This window comes from Protopterus annectens, chromosome 14.part0, assembly GCF_019279795.1.
Source record: "Protopterus annectens isolate FY-2018-M chromosome 14.part0, PAN1.0, whole genome shotgun sequence".
In the NCBI taxonomy this organism is placed as follows: domain Eukaryota; kingdom Metazoa; phylum Chordata; order Ceratodontiformes; family Protopteridae; genus Protopterus; species Protopterus annectens.
In genome coordinates, this window is record NC_056748.1 from 546,069,365 (window position 1) to 546,091,487 (window position 22,123).

The 22,123-nt window shown below is 35.8% G+C and overlaps 1 protein-coding gene across 1 annotated transcript in view; it reads left to right on the forward strand.

Annotated features, from left to right (window-relative positions):
• LOC122788697 (myosin-16-like) overlaps nt 1-22,123 on the forward strand; it is a 949,629-nt gene that overhangs the window by 829,814 nt on the left and 97,692 nt on the right. The window contains exon 19 of the mRNA XM_044055593.1: nt 13,744-13,869. Within this exon, the coding sequence (XP_043911528.1) occupies nt 13,744-13,869 (126 nt within the window). The remainder of the gene's footprint in view (nt 1-13,743; nt 13,870-22,123) is intronic.

Sequence of the window (22,123 nt, forward strand, 5' to 3'; positions counted from 1 at the left end):
GCAAAGTAATCTGAATAAAGCCAACTAGGTGTGCAGGAAGAACAGAGCCATCTTTGACATAGGTGCTATTTAATCAAAACTTTGAAATTATTTACATTTTCTGTCTGTTTTAACTGTGTGGGGATTTCATTACATACAGTAGTTTTGACACATTATGGCAGTAGAGAGTCTCCAGCAGTGCTGAATGTTTTATTGATACATAGTAAGAGTTTATTGCTAGAGCAAAGGTCTCTAGTGGACAAATATTACAGCACAGCATTTTATAATGCTGGGCATTTGTCTGAAGAGTACAGTAGTTGAGGCCAGTGATTAGTTGTGAGTATTTCAACTGGTTTGGGAGTTCAAGTCAGTTTAATTGTTTTAATGCAGTGCAGGGATGTGTTTTATAAGGTTGGTGGGTTGCAAGTTTAGTTATTTTGTACTAGGAGGAGGCTAGTTCAGTTTTATATGTAGAGTTGGTATTTGTAAGAATAGCAGAAGCATATAATAGAGAAGAAGGCGGTATGTTACTGCTAAGGCAACCCTTAATTGATCTGTGATGTGATGTTTGGCCCTATAAAGGAAGCTGAGTTTTTGGTGACTACACTTCCCTTCCAGGAGGGAGAGAGCGAGAGAGAGATAGAGAGAGAAAGAACTTCCTCTAATCATAGTGCACTGGGATCCAGTGTTGGTGCACAGTATTTCAGTGTTGAGTAACATATTTAACATTCTTGAATGATATACAGATCTGTACAAAACAAGCTTTAAAGCTTTTTACACATTTTATTGACAGCTAATTACTTTTTTAAGACCAGCATTTGAGATAGTTAATCAATTGTCAACAGTTATGCACAACTACATTTATATGCAAGAAAAATATTCAGTCACTTAGCCACATGGATATGATTAAACTCACAAGAAATGTTCTGATAGTAGGACTTCATAGCCACTTCTAATTACTGTGATTGAACATGAACCTATAGAGGAAAAAAAGGTTAGACAAACAATTAAAGCATTTCGAGTTTTGCCCAGTGTCTCTCACTTGAACAGTTAGGGCAGCATCAGGAACAGACATGCCTGGGTTAATAGCATTTGGATACAGAACAGTCTGTAGATCTTCAAAAGACATTATGGATTTGAGTCTGTGATGCTCCAGCAGTGGCCCAGTAATCAAGGAGCCTCAATCCTCACCGAAGGCAACAGTGGGGGATGTACACACTGGGAGGATGACAAGTACACTCACAGTAAAGTACAATTTCCTTTAAGAGCACATAGAGATCTCAGTCTGGGGCTGGTTTCTCCAAATCCCCAATAACACTCTCCACTGTAGCATTCAGATCTCAGCTGAGTGGCCAAACTAGGATCTCCAGTACCCTCTCTGTCCAACCAGTGTTTTGTGTTCCTACCCAAGTAGCTGACACACAAACTCTTTGAAATTTGATTTATATATAAATGCACACACACACACACACACACACTGTCCTGGGAAAGGCTGGCACAGGTTTACTAGCTATGCCCCCTTCTGGCCAGACTATAAGGTAGTTTCCACTGCCACCAGCCACTACTTATCAACTACTTTAAGGCCCTTAATATAAGGCTATCCTATCCTTCTGAGTAATGTTACTGTTAATCCAAATGGTAGTCTGACCAAGAGTAAGGCTATTTTAGGAGTGTCCTGTGCAGTGTCACCAAATAGATGTGCAAGTATGCTAAGAGCTTAAATATCTCTAAACAGACCAGCCACAATTAAAAAGTGTAAATATATTTAATAATAAATAATAAAGGAACAAGATAATACTCAGTAAGTAATCAGTTACATCAGAATTCAAAATCACAGGAAATATTAAAAACAACATTGCAAGACAGTCTCGAATAAATAAAGAAAACATCTAAGCTGCACTTTACTATATTCCTATCTGAATCTAAAAGAGTTACTATACCCTAAAAATTTACTTACAGCAAGGCAAGCGCAGAAGTGATGATGAGTGGATGTTCTTGTTAGGTCAAAGACAAAATACAAAATGCCTTGTCTTTCTCTGAGAGAGTTCTTAAATTAATATCAAATATCACTACTGGGTTAGCTTGGAAGACATCACTTTTTGTCACCTGACTTCAGTTCCCAAGCTAAACCCCCTTTGTCAGAAACTTACAGAATTTTAGCATCTCTCTGTGAAAAATACATATCTCTCAGATGTTTGCAGATCCTGGAAGTCATAAAATAATAAAACACTTCTACATCTTAAACCTAGTAACTACTTCTCTTTCAAGACAATACAAAACACTTTTAGCTCTAGATATTGTGTCTGCAGCTGCACTGAAACTGAGAGATAACATCTCTTTTATTACATGGTTATGAAATTTCATTTCAACTATTTTCTCTGAAATTTTTTTAAGTTAACCTCCTGTGTTCCAATTTCCGTTAAATATATAGATCTAAACAGTGACAATAGTGCAGGCACATTCCTGTTCTATTCCAATAGGGCATGCTGTGGTTACATATTAGCTCAGTACTTTACACACACTTCTCTATAAATCATATCAGTATTCACAAATGACATAGAATTAGTTACAAAATTCCAGATAGCTGGGCTGGCAGTATTTCCTTTTGTCACAGAGTCTTTCATCTTTATCTCAAACAGTGGGTTACAGTAAAGCCTTCAAAGAAATTGGAGCACTGATTGGATAAGGACCTCATTATTTTTGGCCCACTCACCTGGGTGTGGCTCTCTGGTATGTGGCTTTCACACTGACAGTTGAGACTCTTACGAACTGCCAGAATATATCACTAGTTACATCTCTCCAGTTTTCACCATGTAGGACTTTGCTTTATCATTTTTGTATTGCAGCACAAGCTGTCTCCTACCTTCTTTCCCCTCAAGCTTAAGGCATGCTGGTTGGCCTTACTGAAGGAAAGACAGAGTACAGGTGGAATATCTTTCATCTTAAAAATGCTTGAAAGTATCTTTTGTTCTCTGCTCATGTCTTAAAATCGATTCAAGTGAAATATTTTTATCTTAAGTTTAGATTCCATCATAGGTATACTAGTCTTAATTTGTGTTCTAAACATTAGCTTTGTAGGGCCTACTTCTGTGGCACTCTATGGAGTAGCACAGTAAGACATGAGAGCTTGGTGAGGATCCAGTTTGTGAAAGTCTTTTATCGGTTTGATATGTTCTCTCAGCAGCTCCATTGGACTGCAGATAGTGAGGATATGATGACCAGTTTAAGAAGTTGTAGCCCCATCAAACTGTTGCATCTGTTTAGATATGAGCTGAGCATCTTTGTCTGTAATCATTTCAACATGAATTTTATATCTAGTAAATTTGACCTAATTGCGGCATTAATTTTCTTGCTTAGTCATGGTTGGTACTAGTAATATCTCTATATCTCAAGAGTAATAGACAGTTATTACAGGCTAACTCTTTCTATTGAATTCACCTAAGCCCACACTATGTTTATGTCAAAAACCTTGTACTAAAGGACTTGATAGTAATGCTTCTGTTCTCTTGGGTGGTTTGTCTGCAGAGCAAAACTAGCATTTTGAAGCAAACCTTTGATTGCTGATGATGATGTTTGACCACAGTGCAGACATCTTGGCTCTTTCATAACACTTAATCCTTGGTGTTCATGTACTTGGTTTAACACTTCAACACATTGTGAAGAAGATACAAGAGTTCTATCTTGGTATAGTAGTAAAAAAACACGTTTAAAGCATTGTGATCTGACGGTGTAATATTTATACATCAGATGCTTTGTCTGTGTCCAGTGGTTGGCCTTTCTATTGGTTACATATCTATTGACTGCAGTTAATTTGTAATTTTTGGTAATTTACCTTAGCTTTTTTAGCCTTTTTGTATTCACTGCCAAAGTATTTATAATATTCTGCACATAAACAATGATATCTTCATCTATATGTGATTGCATCTGGTAAGACACTGAATTTCTGGATAACAGGTCAGCTGTAATTGTTTGCTTTTCAGGCACATGAATTGCTCTGGCATTGAAATAACTCAGTCTCATAAGCAACGTTTTGTACCTCTGTGTTTATTTATCCAAATCATTGGAATTATTTTCCCGAACCATTTGGTCAGCTTGAGCTGAAAACTCTCTAGCCCCAGAAGGTCTTTTGAGAATTTTCAAATACCCTCACACTTGAAATGCACTTCTTTTTTCTGTCAATATTTCTGTTTAGTATCTGTTAGCATTCTAGAGACATGCAATTGGTGTTAACACTTTTCCTGTATTTAGAGTAAGCAACATCCAGACCATACCTACTCGCATCAGCAATCATTGCTGTAGATTCCATAATGTCATAGGTAGCTGGAACAGATATTTGTTTCACTTTGCTGAAAGCTTGGGCTTAAACATTCTCCCATGACCAAGGTATAGCATTCCTTAATAAGTCATCCAGCAGACATACCACTGTAAAAAGATCTGGTTCAGATTTCTCCAGTGATTCCGTCATGGATAGGGAATAATGTAATTCAGTTTCTTAGGTAAGACATTTTAGCTTTGCAAATGCTTTGATCTTGCTTAAATTTCCTTCATGCCACTGAAGAAACTTATTCCACAGTAACATAAACCTCTGTTCTCAATCTTAAAACTGATGGGTTCCTTGAATCATGAGATTGACTTGGCAGTCTGTTTCAGTGTTTCATACAGCAACCACTGAACCCATGAATATGCTTTCCTAACACCTTTTTTAATTTTATTCATAGTGGCTACTTCTTCCCTCAGCTTAGTTTTACAAGACAGAAAAATGTCCCATCTTGTTGCATTTCTGCAGACACTGCTCTGACTGTGTATAAATGGTTTCATCAAAGCATTTGTCATTCTCTCTGCTTCTCATGCACACACTTTCCTTGTCTCATAGCAGGTTTTGCTTTATTTCTGTTTATTAAAGTGTCTGTTTTCTCGGTGTTTTACAACAAAAACCATTTGCTGTTGTCATATTATCATTTTCTTTCTTTATGGGTTCAGTCTCCCTGACCATCTGAGTTGTCTTTTCCAAAATAAAATTCATTTCAAGCTGTAACTTTTGAGACACTTCAGAATCAGCCAGCCCAATAACAATTATCTCTAATCTGAGTAGCCAGTTTAGCCAAACCCATCGTTTCCTTGCAGTTCATACAAGCACCTGACAAAATCTTCAAAACATTCTCTTTTGGTGAAAGCAAACCCATTGATGAATACGATTTATTTATTTAGCCATGCAAGTATATTATTATAACATATTTAATGTGGCATTCTGTGTGATCTCCGTAAACTTGTTATGGCTCTGTTTAATAATACAGCCATTTAATAATTCTATGTTTATACAGTACTCTTTAAGCAGCCTGTTGTCAAACAATCAGTGCATACTTTAAGTTATCAATAATTTGCCATTGTTAACTGTGCAAACACAAATGTCACAGTGAACAATTCTAGCCAGTCTTATCCTCATGCTAAATTTAACATTGCTCATTAAAAACAGTTAAAAACACAAATTAGCAGTTTACAACCTTATTTGAGATCAGAAATTAGTGATGATATTATTGTATTTACACTATACTAAAAGTCTTAACTGATAAGCCAAAGACTTTTCACCTCATATTTGAGGTTACTTTTAAATTAAAAGAAATGCTTTCATCTTAAAATGAACAAAGACTTCTTCAGCCTACAAATATTTCTATATACAATGAAATGTTGTTGTTGATAGTTCTCAAGTCCTTAGTTTAGCCTCTGTAATATTTTTTACACCTTTGTTATCGATGGTTTGTCCATTTTCTAGCCATAGAGCTTTCTTAGCCACTATATGCATTAATGGTAACACGTATCTTTAGTAAATGTGATTTTATACCAGACAGACAAAGACATCTGTATATGGAAGTTATTTCCAACAATAAGACTTAACATATTGTTCAAGTCTTTTTAATAACGTGACTTGTTATATTTCCAAAATATATACTGCTAATTATCACTTCCTGGACCATCAAATCTGCAGCATATCCTTCTTCGCTACAAAAACATTTGTTTTGTCTTGTAGGGAGATAAAAATATTTATGCAAATATTATCATGCATGATCTTGATGTCATTGCATATCTAAGATTAAGGTCATATTTCCTCCACTACTCATCTGTAATATCTTTATTTAATAATTCACTCAATGCAATTTTTACCTTTGAACTCTATTATCTTCTCAAATCTAACATTGCCTTACTTGTTCAACATATTACTCTTTTCCTGTCTGCTACTTCTGTTCTGGTCTCAGTTATAAAATCTGTTTGTGGCTTAACAAAAATGCTATCCAGCCTCCGCATATCTTCCTTGGACTCTAATATTGGACCTGGATATGCAAATTGATCTGTGTTCAATAAACCAAAAATTTGTCTAGTGTCACCCCATTTTGTTAATTCATCTCCTTTTTAATTTCTCCCAAAATGTTGGTTCTTTGTTCTTTCCTTTTCATACACGCATGACATTCTCTCCTGTGGCTTTTTTATTAGTATATATAGTATAATAGGTTGCTTTGTTTTTTCAAGGTTTATATTTCTTTAACATCATACTTAATATATATATATAATTGTTAATGCTTTTAGATATCTATATATGTATATCTCTATCTATAGCTATATCATATTATCAATGTGCACATCTGTGACAGCAGATGTGCAGAAGGATGTTTTTAATGGTTCGTATTAGTGAACCAAAAGATGCCAAAGAAACAAAAGAGTGAATGCCAGTGTGCATTCGCACTTTTGTGAGTTCAGCATACTTCACTGTAGTGCTTCCTCAGAGTTAGTATATATAATTATTGTGGGGGGTGGAGGATGCAGGGGGGCTTACATGCCCTGCTAAACATGTTGTGAATGGCACTGCACATTGAAGTAAGCTTGAAAATATCTCAACAGTTCAAATTCGAACTGTTGACATTTTTTTAATTTGTGTTATTCTCATTCGCTAACATTAATTTCGACAATGTTTTTCGAGTAAGTGATTACTTACACAAAACATTGTCAAAAGTATGATGGTAAATCACACATATATATATATATGTGGATCCCTATCATTTGACCAGGTTTACAGAAACTTGAAATTCATATGGTCAAGACTATATGATCAAGTTTTTGAAAATTGAAAGCTTTTGAATGGAGACAGAGGTACAGTGAGAATCACAAAATTTACCCTTTTCTTCATTGTAGTGCAATCTCGGAGTTGGAATATAGAATTTGCAGGGGGTGCGGGGAATGCATGTAAAATGTAAAAAAGTTTTTTTTTTGGAATTTTCGGTAACTTGATCATATAGTCTCAACCATATGAATTTTGAGTTTCTAAAAACTCGATCATCTGACATAGACCCATACATACATACATATATATATATATATGTGTGTGTGTGTGTGTGTGTGTGTGTGTGTGTGTACGCGCATGTGTGCATGCGTGCGTGCATGTCTGTGTGTGTGTGTGTATCTGTATCTATATCTATATATATATAGATATATATATAGATAGATATATAGATAGATAAATATTAGATACATACATAAGGCTATACATAATGTTCTTTATGCTACCCAAATGCCGTTATGCGGTTCTCTTCTTACCTCATTGAGTACTATGCCAATCATGTTCTTTCATCTGGGCATATATTCCATATCTTGAATGAAATACACGTATCTAAATTGTGTGGCCTTCTATTATGTATCAAAATCTGGAAGCCCCAAACCACCCTATTCCTTTGTCAGTGCCAGTGTTGCCCATTGCACTGTTTCCCTTTTGCTATCCTGAAGGAATTCCTTATTTTCCTTTTATATATTCTTTCATAACTGGTCTTTCAACTGCTATAGATATATATATATATATATATATATATATATATATACCTTACCTACATAAAGAACCAGCAGGGTTAACTATCTTAATTATTTGTATCTTATTTTAGATACAGTTTCCATAGCCTTATCTTGCTTTTAATCATTTGGGTTACTTCTTCCCACATTTTCTTAGCTACTTGCTTAATAACCGTACTTCAACAAATTCCCAACTATATCATTCTGTCATGACCCCTCATCAAGGGAAGCCATATACCAAGGCATGTGTTGGGTACTAGTGTATTACTAATGCCTTTGTTTTTGCTTTGTTTACTTTATATTCAGCTATATTACTAAAATATTTAAATTTAACAAATATAATTTTATATAATACTCTTAATTAGTAACATATAATTTTATACTATGTGCAAAAAGGTCTATTTCTCCTTAGTATGTCTTCCTTTTTATCTAATTATGTCTGATTGTCTTATGTCCCTGGTTAATGGATCTAAATATAAAGCAAAGAGAAATGATGAAACTGGACAGCCATTTGGTTTCTCTTATAAGGTTAAACACATCATACAGCTCATCACCTTGCCTCACCCTAGCTTGAACTCCTCTGGAAATGTTAAATGTTAATGATCTCCATGACTATGGAAACCCAAAATGCCTCAAGGGCCCTGTTCAGGAATTTCCATCCCATTCTTGTCAATCACCTTTTCATCATTCAGCCGTACTCACATTAATGTAATATTATTGTCCAGTGCATCATCTGTTTAATCATAACTGTTCTGTAAATATTTTCAAATGCTTGCCAACCTTCTATAAATCCACATTCCAGGTCTATTATTCTCGAAAATGTATTTGCCGTTCTTTTTGTCAAAATATTTGCAAACATTTTATTGTCATGATTCAAAACTGAAAGGGATCTGTATAACTGTGAATCAAGGGGGATCTTTCCTCTCCTCTGGTATAATTACTATTATTGTATCTTTCCAAGTCAAGACCACATTCCTACTCAGAAAAATATTGTATGTATAAAAATGCTACCCAGACTTTTATCATCGCCTGCTACTTCTTTTACCACGCTCCTATTGGAATTCCATCACTACCAAGGGTTTTCTGTGTATTCTGGTTTCTCTATGCTTCTTTAGTTTCATTTCCTTTCTTTTTGATGTTAGTACACTTCTTTCTACTGTTGTTAACTGGGGAAGTTGTAATTATCTGAAATATGTTACCATTTCTCTGTGTTGCTGTTAGCCTGGACATCTTGTTTACATAGTGCATTGCAGTATTTCACCGTTACATTCATACCACCCTGCCATTCTCATAATTACTGATTTTAGTTATCAACCTTTTGTTGCTCTGGGGTTCTTGTAAAAATATAGTTGTTCTAAAACTGTTGGTCTGTGTTCATCCATTTTAATATGTACTCTTGAACAGACATTTCAACTTCTTTCAATGACTCTTCAACCTGTTGTGTTCCACATATTCCCTTTTTGCTTCTGTTAAATCCATTATGTTCTTTACAACCTCTAGCTGCCTATTGTGGTTGGTATTCCATATCTCATTTTCTTTCATTGTGAACACATTTTTAATCTTCAGCTTACCACAGTTCTTTGTGTGATTTTTACTGTTTAGGTTAAACTCTAATAACATTTCCGTTAAGGTTTGAGCTACCCAATCATTAAATAGCTTCCTTTCCAGGAGGAATATTGGAAAATGCCTGTGTTTGTCACACTATACTTTCACTTGTTTACAAAACATAATTTGTGTAGGTGCATGGTCTGCCATATGCTTTCATGGTCTGTGCTATGTTACAGTATCCTTATGATATCTAGCATTAATCTTGCCCAGGTGCCATATTTTACTAAAAAAATGTGTGCATTTCACTTCTTTCTACATTAGTTTCATTACATCTTTAAGACCAAATACATGCATATAAATGTCTACCCTCAGCTGGTATCTTGGCCCTAGAGAGACATCTTCCTTATTTCCTACAGTGTTCCACTCTCATGCTACTATCATGCATGCTTGATGTAAGGCAAGAATTTCCCCCATTACATTCTTTGTATCGAGTCTCACTACTTTGGTGGAATCTATAGGGCAGCCTTGCAACACTACAAATTTCCTCTGCCCATCTCTCATGTTTTCATCAGTCTTTATAACCTTTTTAATTAATATTAATTCCCCTTTCTTTTATTCTTATTTTGTTGTAGCAAAGAAACCCTCTTTCCTACTTTTCTTCACAAAAAATCATGTTCTTTATGATTGAGGTGTGTTTCCTGTAGCATTATTACCTGTGTGTTACTAATGTAAATATAGGCTAAAAGTATTTTTTGCTTTCCTTACCAACAATCCCAGGTGTATTCCACACCAGTAAGTCAAACTGCATCAATTTAAAGAATACATTTATTCTGCTTAACTTATATCTCTTGCCTGTCTTCATAATACGCTTTTGTCATTTGTGTGCCCCTTTCTGTGGTTTTCTATAGTATTGTCTTGACTGAACCTGATCTCTTATTGAAACATACCGTTCATACCTCTCGACTGCCCAGATTTTCGCAGAATTCCAGATTTTTAGCTCATATTTTTGGTCTGTTCCTCATAAAATGTGTGGTTTTCTGGCGAACCATTGGGATGATCTGAGGATTAACGTTACTAAATAATGGCTTGCATTTAAGTTCCAGTCTTCAAATCCTTCAGATAATATATGGTAAAACAAACTCTGTTATAGCAACTTTCTGTCTTTGTAAGAGCAATATTTAACATATGTCACTATTTTTGGGCCTTTGTCCCCCACATTTTGATGGCCTTTGTTCAAATTTCATGCACTAGGACATTGAGTGGTATGATGCCGTTCCATCCCAAACCAAGAAACAAACAGCATATTAACTATATACATACTTTTGCAAACCCATAGAGTTGATGATCTGTGCAAACTGCTGTGTAAACCTTTTCTTCAAAGATCCCTACTCTGCAAAGTGCTGTGTAAACTTGTTTCCAATGTTTTCTGTCATTCAAAGATGTTTAGGCCGAACAGCTATTACAAATCACTGATCTTATTTTCTTGCCTGCATTACTTTATTTCTAAAGCTGTCCTTCTTGTGTTGCTAGATAGCTCATAGATATTTCAGGTGCTGTAGTGCTGTAGACTTTTAAAAAGTCAAGCTTTATTATCCAAGCACAGTGGCTGCACCCTCTTGGAATCTAGCAGAGCTTGAAAAAGTAAATTACCTTCAACGAACACTGGAAATATATCAGTCAGTATTGACTTTATTCTGAAACCTGATAAATATGGCAAAAAAGTGAAATGGAGTAGCTATGTTATCATTAATAATTGCAGTTTGTATGGCTTTAAAATATTTTCCAGTGTGAATATTTTACATTTTAATTATATCAAACAACATCTTGCATTTACAAATTTCAATCAATGTTTTCAGTGCATCATTTTTGTGAATTTGTTGTCTTGCATATATTCAGCCAATGTACTTATCTCATTAATTTTGTATACATTCATAGTCCTGGTCCATATATAACTAGAACTAACTTTATATAATTTTGTCTGCTGGTTTCCATTCCATAATATGTTTAGTTTCCTTTTCCATACATTAATTATTTTTCTCTCCATCTTCATTGTCCTAATGCCTCCATTAAATGCAACATAAGGAAAGTATGCACTTTGAAAACAGGGATTTTTATCAAGCAGCATAAAGTATAGCTTCCACCCCCATTCAGTTAAATACAAATCTTTATTTTAATCAAAGGTTTGAATTATAATATGTATACTGTTGCATTTATATTAAATAGTTATTTTATGTGTAATACTTAAAGATTTCAGTGGGTTTAATGTGCCATTCCGAATGCAACTCATATTTTGAGACTGCCAAATCCTTAGCAGTCTAGACATTCATCCTGTTTTTAAATAGTATCCTCATTCTGCTTTCCCAAAATTTTGTATGAAGCCTTCCACTCTTTTGATAACTGTTTTATTTCTTTTGTTTTTCCATCATCTTTTGGAAAACAGTAAAGGGATTTGTAGGAAATCTTTCAATTGAAGTGCCAATTGTTTTGCTTTTCTACACTTGTTCACTCGTTGTTGTGCCCTTGCTACCTTTTCCTGTATCCAGCTGTTTTCCTTTTGCCAATTCATTTTGTCCTGTCAACAGTCTTTGTGGATTTTTAATCCAAGTAGATAGAAGACTCAAAGTAAAGCAGAAGAAAGAAAAGCATTTCTGTTAGTATGTAAAAGTCATTACCCATGTAAATACTTGTGTTTCCAACCTTTAAGTTTGTTCCCTTCCATGACAAAAATATAAATTATTTCCTTCTTTAGATATTTATGCATTTTTTTTTCAATATAGGTCATGGCTGCTTTCTCAGTGTGATTTTTAATATCATCAGTGAATAGTCCAAATCCATATACCTAGGAAGTTTCTTATGAAGTCTTTAAATCCTTCCCTTCAGTTTGTTCTGCTGTAAAGCTAAAATGTTCTCAGTGTGAATAGCCCTTGGGTTTAACCAGTTTCTATGCAATTTATTCATAGTTTAATTGCTATTCCACCATTTTACCTCCCTTTCAGCAGTTTGCATACCTCTGAATACTGTATCCTCTGAATGCCTTATTAAACAATTTTCTGTTTCCTGCAGCCTTTTGTTGTTTGCCTGTACATAGTCCAGTATGGAGCAACTTATCTTCAAAATCTCAAAATGCATTTGGTCAGTCCTCTCTAGTATGAGAATTTTCTCCTCCTATAGCCATTACCATTTGCTTTCCCAGCTCTGCTCCATCACCCTGCTTTCAGTCTCCTATGAGTTTTAACAGTTGTTTTGCCTTTTACTTCATTTTTTTCATTGTTGACCTTCCGGACATCATAGAATATTTAGCTAGAAATTTGATTAATAACCTATAGTAGTTTACATGCTTTTGTTAATTTAAACTGTTCATTTCATAGCCATCTGTTTTTAGTTGTTTACACTGCTGATGCTGCCACTTGGAACTCTTAAAAATTTATTTATTTTTACCATCAAATGTCCACTGAACTTATTACTGACTCATATGTTACACTCTGATGCTCACAAATTGAAAATGAACTGTGTACTCTTTTGCAGAAAGTATATAGTATAGAGTTTAACTGGATTGTTTCACTTTCATTATCCGGTTTCTTTGCAGTTTGAGAACACCTGAATCTCTGCCTCTTTCAGTGGCTTCTTGAAGTTGAATGGTTCTTTTGGGGAAAACATGGCCATTTTGGTAATTTATGGGTTATGTAAGGCTAATAATTAGAGAAATAACTTTATTTAGAAACATTATTTAGAGAGAAAAAAGTTTAGTTTAGTAAAATGACTTCTTCTAAGCTTTATGTCGTCTAAATGACTGGTATAATATTCTGGTCTGAATGGCATTTTTTTCAGTTATTTTATATCATCAATATACTGGTTCTAACACCAGTTAATGCGCACCCATGGTTACCCTGGCATCTATTTATGTGTTGCAAATAATGTCACTAGATACCAGCATTCAAAGTAAAACTTCAACTTTAATAACTCCCAAAATGTCAGTATAGCAAAAATTCAGTAAACCGCTTCATCTCACATTTCCAATTAAAAAACTGGCACGGCAGACTTAATAGATTATGGAATAGGCATTCCTTAAAGATACTGAGCAATATTACATATCCACAGATACAGAAATACATGTCAAAAGCTTAAAATACTCTTTATCATCACAGGGAAGTAAAATAAATACTACTTTCGTGGTCAGTGCTGCCTTGGATGTCCACCTGCATCACCAGATGTGTCTCTGTTTTTTTTGTCATCCCAGATGTTAATGATACTTAGATATAGCCTCTACTTTGTGATGACTAGGTAAGATAGTCTGAAACATCAGCATTTAAAGTAATTTTCATGTATGGTTGTATGGTTTATAGAAACACAGAGAGAATTGTAGCATTCTATGCTTTTTGTCTTTAGCTTCAAGTACTGACTGCAGTGAAAAGGAAAATGGAAGCAGATCTTCAACAAATTACAAGTGAACATGAAGAGCTACTCACAGACTTCAAAACATCTGATGAGAAAATCAAAAAAGCTATGTCCGAGGTATGGCTGTGCTGAAAAGGTTATAAATGGCAGGTTTCTTTTCTTCCTTAGTCTGGTTCTGCTGTAAGTAATTTAAATGACTGCTGGATAATTAAATGTGAGTTTTACTAAATTAATGTTCCCTTCTGGATCAGCAGTCAACTACCGAATACAGGGAAATGCCCCCAGATCCTTTTCCCACTCTGCTGCCATCAGTCTCACTTCCCTAAGTAATATTTCATATCACAGCTGCTGGGCACATGTTCAGTACTTTGCATTTGGCTGTACTGAGCATTAAACACTAAGTGCTACCTTTCTTCCAATATCCACATCCATCCTCTGATTTCTCACATTCTCTACTGCTGTGCTTAACTTTGTGTCTAAATGTGAATAAGCAAATCTTGCTGTCTGTCCATCAGATACATATGTCCAAGGCAATCACACTTAAGAGTACTGGACTTGGGCTGACCCCTGTGGTACTCCACTAGTCACGTCTCTTAGTCCTGACATTGTTCATCTTCTCACAGCCCTCTGTATTCTGCCTTTAAGCATTGCAGCAGGTATAGTTAATTAACAGTGATCTTATCCATACCCTTCCACTTTCCTAGCAGCAGCAGTATATGCAGGACTAAGTTGGAGGCCATGGTGAAGTCCTGGTAGATCTTGTCTTCCTATACTCCCCTCCGTATGCCTTTCCCTCTGCTGTTAGAATAACAGGCATGTTGTTCCCTACATTTTCCTTTATGACTCTCCGTATGGCTTTCTCTCTGCTGCTATACTAACAGACATGTTGTTTGCAACATTTTCCTTCATGATTCTCTGTATGGATTTCCCTATGCTGTGCGACTAACAGGCATTCATCTCAACACACTTTCTCCCAAGATTCCCTGCATGTCTTTCCCTGTGCTATTAAACTAACAGCCATGTTGTTCCCCCACATTTTCATACAGGATTTTCTGCATGACTTCCTCTTTTGACTAATAAATATGCTGTTCCATACATTTCCTTCATGATTCCCTGCATGCCTTTCCTTCTGCTGTAAGACTAACAGGCGTGCTGTTCCCTAAATTTTCCCACAGGATTTTCTGCATGGCTTTCCCCTCTGCTGTTACACCAATAGGCACTTAGTTCCCCACGTTGTCCTTTCCACTTTCCTTGTATAAGCTACAACAATAACTACCTTACAGTCCCCATATTAGTAATTGTGTTTACTGTATTAGGTAAACTCACACACAAACTACCTCTGTTTTACACCTTTAGCTTACATACTTGCCCAAAAGTGTCCATTAATGAAGTTTTACTTACATTACTGCATTTTGTTCAGTTACCCCAGGTAAGGAGCTTAAGTTACCTACTCTCATCTACACCTGTCCTTCTTATCATCAATATGTCTGGTGCTGCTAAGCAGTGGGAACTAGACGTTTCCTGTGTACAGGACCATTTCTGTATCCCTCATTGCATAAAGGTACCACAAAACTACACCTGCATGTATTACTGTTAATATTTTTGTTCCTTTCTGTAAATCAGTCAGAGGCAGACTCTTGTGTTTTTTAGAAGATTCATGAGATCTACAATGTTTTTTACAGACATTGTTCACATAAATGTCTAACAACTGGATATATAGATTTTATGAAGCCAAGATTACCACTTTAGAATACTGTATAATCATATTTCCTCATTTATATGATGAATCTTAATTGTACTCTTCTTTCTCCAAATATCAGCTAATCAAATTTCTGTTGAGGATGTCCAGGTTGTTCACTGTGTTGAAGAAATCACAAAATAACATTATAAGTTGGGATTAAACACTCTTGTTCAAGCAAGATGACCTTAAACATAAAACACCATTATAGTCAGAAGTTGAAAAAAAAGCATATGCATTTAACTTATTTTGATTTATTATGATATACTAATATTTTGGCCTCACTGTAAGTAATGTTACTAATTTTTATTTTGTTCTATACCAGAATGATATGGTGGAGGCAAAATGATAACCTGATTATGTGTTTGGCTAATTACTGTCTTTCTCACAGTGCTGTCTGGGGCTCCAAAACTTGAGATTATCATGCCCTATGCTGTCATGCAATCCTTGCTTGCATTTATTTACAATGACAGTACTCAGGATTGCTGCTTACTCTGAGAATAGTTTGAATGTGTTTGAAACTTCCTTTCAGTGATACTCTATGGTTTCTGTTCTTTGCCATGTTTTAAACCCACTATAATACATCCTTTCTTCTTTAACTGCAAAATCAAATTAGATTTGAATTTTAAAAGCTGTAAATTAGATAATTGTACCTGCCGGGACTTCTTGTCTTTGTTTCTGACATTTTTATCAAGTTTTTCAGTCTAACACTTCACAGTAAAAAAAGACTTCCCAAAGGCTTAGGAGTTTTGTATTAAAGCCTTTGAGTAGGAAAAAGAAGCTTAAAATACATTATACAGTAAAAGATTTGTTATTCCCCACGTACTGTTCAGGTTTATCACCACAGTAAGACAGAAAGTTCAAATGGATACAAATACCATGCTATGTGTACATTTTCTGGGTTAAAAAAAAAAAATTAAGGTTTACTGGGTAGTATGCTATAAGAGCCAGAGAAACAAATTTCTAAAGAAAATATTGTGAGATTTCATTTAAAGCCGAGATGTTACACACTGAGGAAGCTGAAAACGCCAAAACTGCTGTAGAAGTGCAGAAAGATCGGTCATGCTTTTTGTGTGTAGCAGTTTGCGGATTATTTTGTAGAGACAAATACGTACTTTGGGAAAATGGAGTGGATCGTGGCAATCGTCCAAGTATGGGTAAATCTGAATATTTCTCTGCCTGCAAAATGCAATGGCTGGAGCTAGGCACTTTGTGAATACCCTGGGCGCAGTAGATAAGCCAAAGGGAAGTGCAGGAAACTGATAGTGCATGGAGCCTGCCCTGAAGCGTAGGTATTTTCTGCAGGATTCCCTTATTGGGATATGCAGGTAAGCTTCTTTTAAGTTTATATTTGCCAGCCAGGCATCCTTGGCTAGCACAGGAAGAAACTGCTGAAGAGTTATCATTTTGAATTTTGGAACCACCAGAAAGGTGTTGAGAATAGAAAGGTCCAGGATAGGACACCAGGAGTTTTCTTTTCTGGGAACCAGGAACAGTCTTGAATAAAAACCTAGTCCCCTTTGTTCTGCTGGGACAGGTTGAATAGCCCTGATACTGAAGAGAGAGAGCACTTGTTTTTGGGCCTCCACCCACTGGTTTGGGGGGAGGTCTGGCCATCCACTTGGGGTTGGGAGTAAGTTGAAGTGGAATCTGTATCCTAGGGAAACTATGTTTAAAACCCATTTGTCTTGGGTAATGAGTTCCCAGTTTTTTGCATGCAGGGTGAATTTTCCTCCTAAGGGAGGAAGTAGTTGAGCAAGGCTTAGTAGAGTTAAGGATAAGTCATTGTGCCATTTTTCCATAGGGGGGTGGCGTACTACTCCCTGCTTTGGAAGTGGGGGGCCTCCACTGCTTAGATCTGTGCATAACCTGAGACTGAAGTCTTGGTGGTCTGCTGCTTCTGGGTTTGGATTGAGAAGGCTTGGAAGGGACTGAAAAGGACCAGTTCTTTGAAGGTCAATGCCTACTGAATCTAGGTGGATGTACTTGTAAGAAATCTTTAACAGTTTGCATAGATTTAGCTTTTTCCTCCATCCTTTTGATGACTTCTGCTTTGTTGCCAAAAAGGTGCTCTTGGTGTAAGGGTGCATCCAGTAATTTAGCTTTAACATGATCTGGCAAGTTTTGTTCCTTAAGCCAAGCATGCCTTCTAAGTACAGACCCAGTGCCAGCAGCCCTGCAAGATGCTTCTAAAGCATCAAAACCACCCAAATGTGATGATTGCAACAGTGAATACACTTGAACATCTACATTTATGGTAAGTGTACAGAACTGTACTTTTACCTGCAGAACATTTAGTGCTGGTAGCACTTTTGCAGCTACAATAATTGTTACAAGATGTCTGGTAATGTGCTAGACTAATAAGCTAGTAAAGTGCAGGAGTGGAGAGAACTAGCAGCTTTAAGGGAAAAATTGAAGAGCAGACTTTGGCACCACTCAGAAGCTTACAAACAGTCCTGGATACAACAAATCTGTATCTGGACTAGATTATTTACAGGAAAGGCAGGAAACAAGCGCAAACATGGACTTTCAACAAGGGATATCATTTTATTGTATTTCAGTTATAAGCTACCCCCACAGATTCAGTTACAAACAGTCATTTGTCAAAGGCAGGCAAATCTATAAGAAGTAGGTGATTAATAGTAATCTTAAAGGTGTAACAGATTATGTTTCCTACTAGGAGAAATAAAAACAGTGTAAGAAACTTCTCTGTGTGGAAGATTTTCAGTCCATATATTTCTAGTTAATCACTGTATATTAATCAGATCAGACAATAGTAGTAGAAGTAGCAAACTTAAACTCGTCTTAAGTCAAAACAAAACAAAACAAAAAATAATAATAGAAAATATATAATTGTACAGCATTACTAAGTATTCGAAAGTAATCCAAGCAAGGCAGGCAGGCAGACTGTTTCCAGTCGGAAATCCTTTATTAAGTATACAGACAAGCGATCCAAGTAAAACAAAAGTAGAGTAATAATTTCCTCACAAGCTTTCTAAATATACTGTAATTATGTATTGAGTTTTATGATACACTGTAGCTTGTCCTTATAAATTATGAAAAAAAAATTGTCAATCAATTTTCAGAAGTATTAGGATTAGCAATTACTATAACAAATCATTTAACACTATTTTAATTCTCCTATGAAAACTATAGCCTACCTCTTATTCACCTCCGATCCGTGGCAATATTATAACATCCCTGCTGCCCAATAAAAAATGTGCATGTTTAGATATCTAGCTATATTATATATATATGTATATATATATATATATATATATATATATATATATATATATATATATATATATATATACGCACACACACACACAGTTTCACTTCAGAATCCCGAAATATCACAATCCTGAATTTCATAAAACTTCATAATCTGGAAGCCCAAAGTCCTGAAAACTGAAAATCCTGAATCTCAAAAGACTGAAAACACACAGGATACATATACTGACTATAGAGAACACAAACCAGATTACATTCCACCAAATATAAGCAGGGGGGGGCAAGCCCCTCGGCAGCAACCACACCCCCTGCTACTTAAATATATCATCTCCAAGATTGCACTTCACTACACTATCATGAGTTATGTTGTAGTATAGCAAGTTAAAAGGGAATGTTACTAAAGTTACAACAGGCAGTCATGAACACGTGATGGTAAGTTTGCCTTTTTTTTCTGTGGAGTGTAATCTTGAAGTTTATATATTTAATTAGCAGGGGGTGTGGGGGGTGCATACTTGGTGAAAAGTGCTATCCTTTGTCTTGTATGTGTTTCTCTGTGTCCTTGTACTGGTATATTGTCATTCTTTATGTCCTGTATATTTTCAGTATTTTGTGATTCAGGATTTTGAGTTTTCAGGATGTTGGGTTCCGGATTATGAAGTTCAGGATTGTGATATTTCAGGATTCTGAAGTGAAACCATATGCGAATACAGATATATTGCGTATGGAAAAAAGGTCAACAATACCTTTAAAAGTTTAAAATATACATTTGACATTGATGAAAGGGCTGTATTTCAAGAAGTTTTCACAATTCAGTTGGACAATAAACTGCATTAGCCAGTTAAGAAGAAGACATTTGGCTAGTTTAAATTGCATAAATGATGTTACATGCAGGGGACAGACTAGTAAATACATTTGTCAGTCTAAGGTTCAGCATGAAGTAAAGCGCAGGTTTTACCCAAAGATCCAAAAGTCAAAGAGTTCAACAGGCCAGTCAGTGCTTATTATGAATGTGACCCGAGATTTTCTTTTTGTTGGTGAAGTTGAAAGGAAGGTCTCTCAAGGCTTGCTCCTATACTTACCTCTTCAACAGCCTGTGACTGAAAAGACTGTTAATGAACTGGTTATCTGGACTTTAAAGCCTTAACTGAAAGTATTGTTTGAGTTGTACATGGTTTATATTATGCCAACTGAACTAATTTGCTTTTATTTTTGTATGTTTTGGAAGTAATAAAGTTGCATTGTCAGAAACTTTGGTTTCTGGCATAACACAGACAGGGTGAAGTGGGTGACTGCCCCAGGTGTAAGATGTCATTGAGCATGATTGGCATGTTTCAGTGGTGCAGGAGTACAGTAGTTTTAGCATTGGTAAATGAATATTGTCACTCCATTTATGGTTAAAGCACTTAATCTGAAGTTGGTAAATTGAAATTGTGGTGGTAGCTGAAGAGAGTTGCTTGTTGCAGTTTTACTGAACAATTTGCTGCAGAACTGGAGAAGGGGTTTCTAACTTTAGGAAGATAGTTTTTATTTATTTATGATTTTTTTCTGGCTCCTCAACTTAGAGTTTGAGAGCACTAGTCTGGGGATCATTCACAGTGTACCCGATAAACTAGCTCTGGTTTTGGGGCTCATACATACACACACGCACACACATATATATGCATGTATGTGTGTGTGTGTATGTGTATACACACATATATATATGTGTATATATATATATATATATATATATATATATATATATATATACATACATACACTTAAATATTAATATATATATATATATATATATATATACACACATACACATACACACACACACACACACATATGTGTATGTATATATATATATATATATATATATATATATATATATATATATATAGGGTCCATATCAGTTCAACGAAATAGCTCAACATCGAATACAACAACCTCGAACTTCTAACCATGAAATCTACAAACATCGAAAGCTCAGAACAGCAAATTTTTTCCCTGGGAAAAAATTCACTGGTCCGAGAAACACACACACAACACAAACACACACACAAAAAAAAAAACGCAATTCACACACATACACTAAAAATCCTACATCTAACCCTACTCTAAACTGTACATACACTATATCTATCCACTTACCTTAACCCAAACCCTCACCCTAATGTCCGTCACTATCGCACACTCACCTGACCTCCACCCTAACCCTAAATCACCTATCCCGACCTAACCCTAAAGTCTCTTACTATCGCACACCCACCTCACCCGCGCCCTAGCCCTAACTCTAACTCACCTAACCCGCGCCCTAACATAATATTGAACGCTCTAAAGAGCGAAAATGCCGACCCTTGAACTCCTTATTGTGGGTGGCTGTGACACCCACACCCCTCACTAAATATATATACCAACTCCGAGATCGCACTACAGTGAGTAAAGGGCAAATATTCCGACCTTCACTGTACTGCGATCCCACAAGAAACACTTCAAGGGCTTGCATTTTCGCTCTTTCTTTCACTTTCGTTCATATAATATAGACCCTGTATAAATATATATATATATATATATATATATATATATATATATATATATATATATATAAATTAGTGGAGGCAGTAAATTTACTGGAATTTACTTTTACTTGACAACTTTTCAGAGGTTATTGTTTGGCACATGCATACTAACATGTCGTCATTCTGCGTCGACGTTCCTAACATCGAACACAAAACATCAATAGATGGGCCTGTCAATTATTTTCAATACACACACTCTCTCTCTCTCTCTATATATATATATATATATATAGATATACATGTATCGTGTGTATATATAGGTATAAAACTCAGCTGAATATGCTGTGCATCACCACTCATATCTCCTTAATAACTCAATCTTGACTTCAAACTTTTATGCCCTTTGACCAAAAGGTTAGCATAAATTAATATCTGTCGGGACCTCCTCTCCGGATTATATGAAGAGAGACATGACTGAGCTCTTTGACTATGTATTTCAGGCAGGTATGTCCCTCACCTTAAGCAGCATTTTACCTTCACCTAGGATGATGCCCAGTGCAAACAGAAAATTATTGACTTCAATAACTGGGTTAGTTTCTGGTGTCATTCTAAGGGGATACAGTATCTGTCAGCCTGGGATGACATGATCGACAGACCTCGATGCTTTGCCAGAGATGGTCTTCCTCTGTCACCCCTGGGATTTTGGCTGCTGTTCAAGGCTCTTGCCAACCCCCATAGTGCCTTTTTTAGACAGTGTCTCAAGGACAAAATTCCCAACATAAAAACTCTATCTAAAACCAACCCAATGTAATGCTGTTAAACCCTAGGAGACTTAACATGAAACTGCACTCACTGGAAGCAGTCCTCACCTTGGAAGACATAGACATTTATGCAG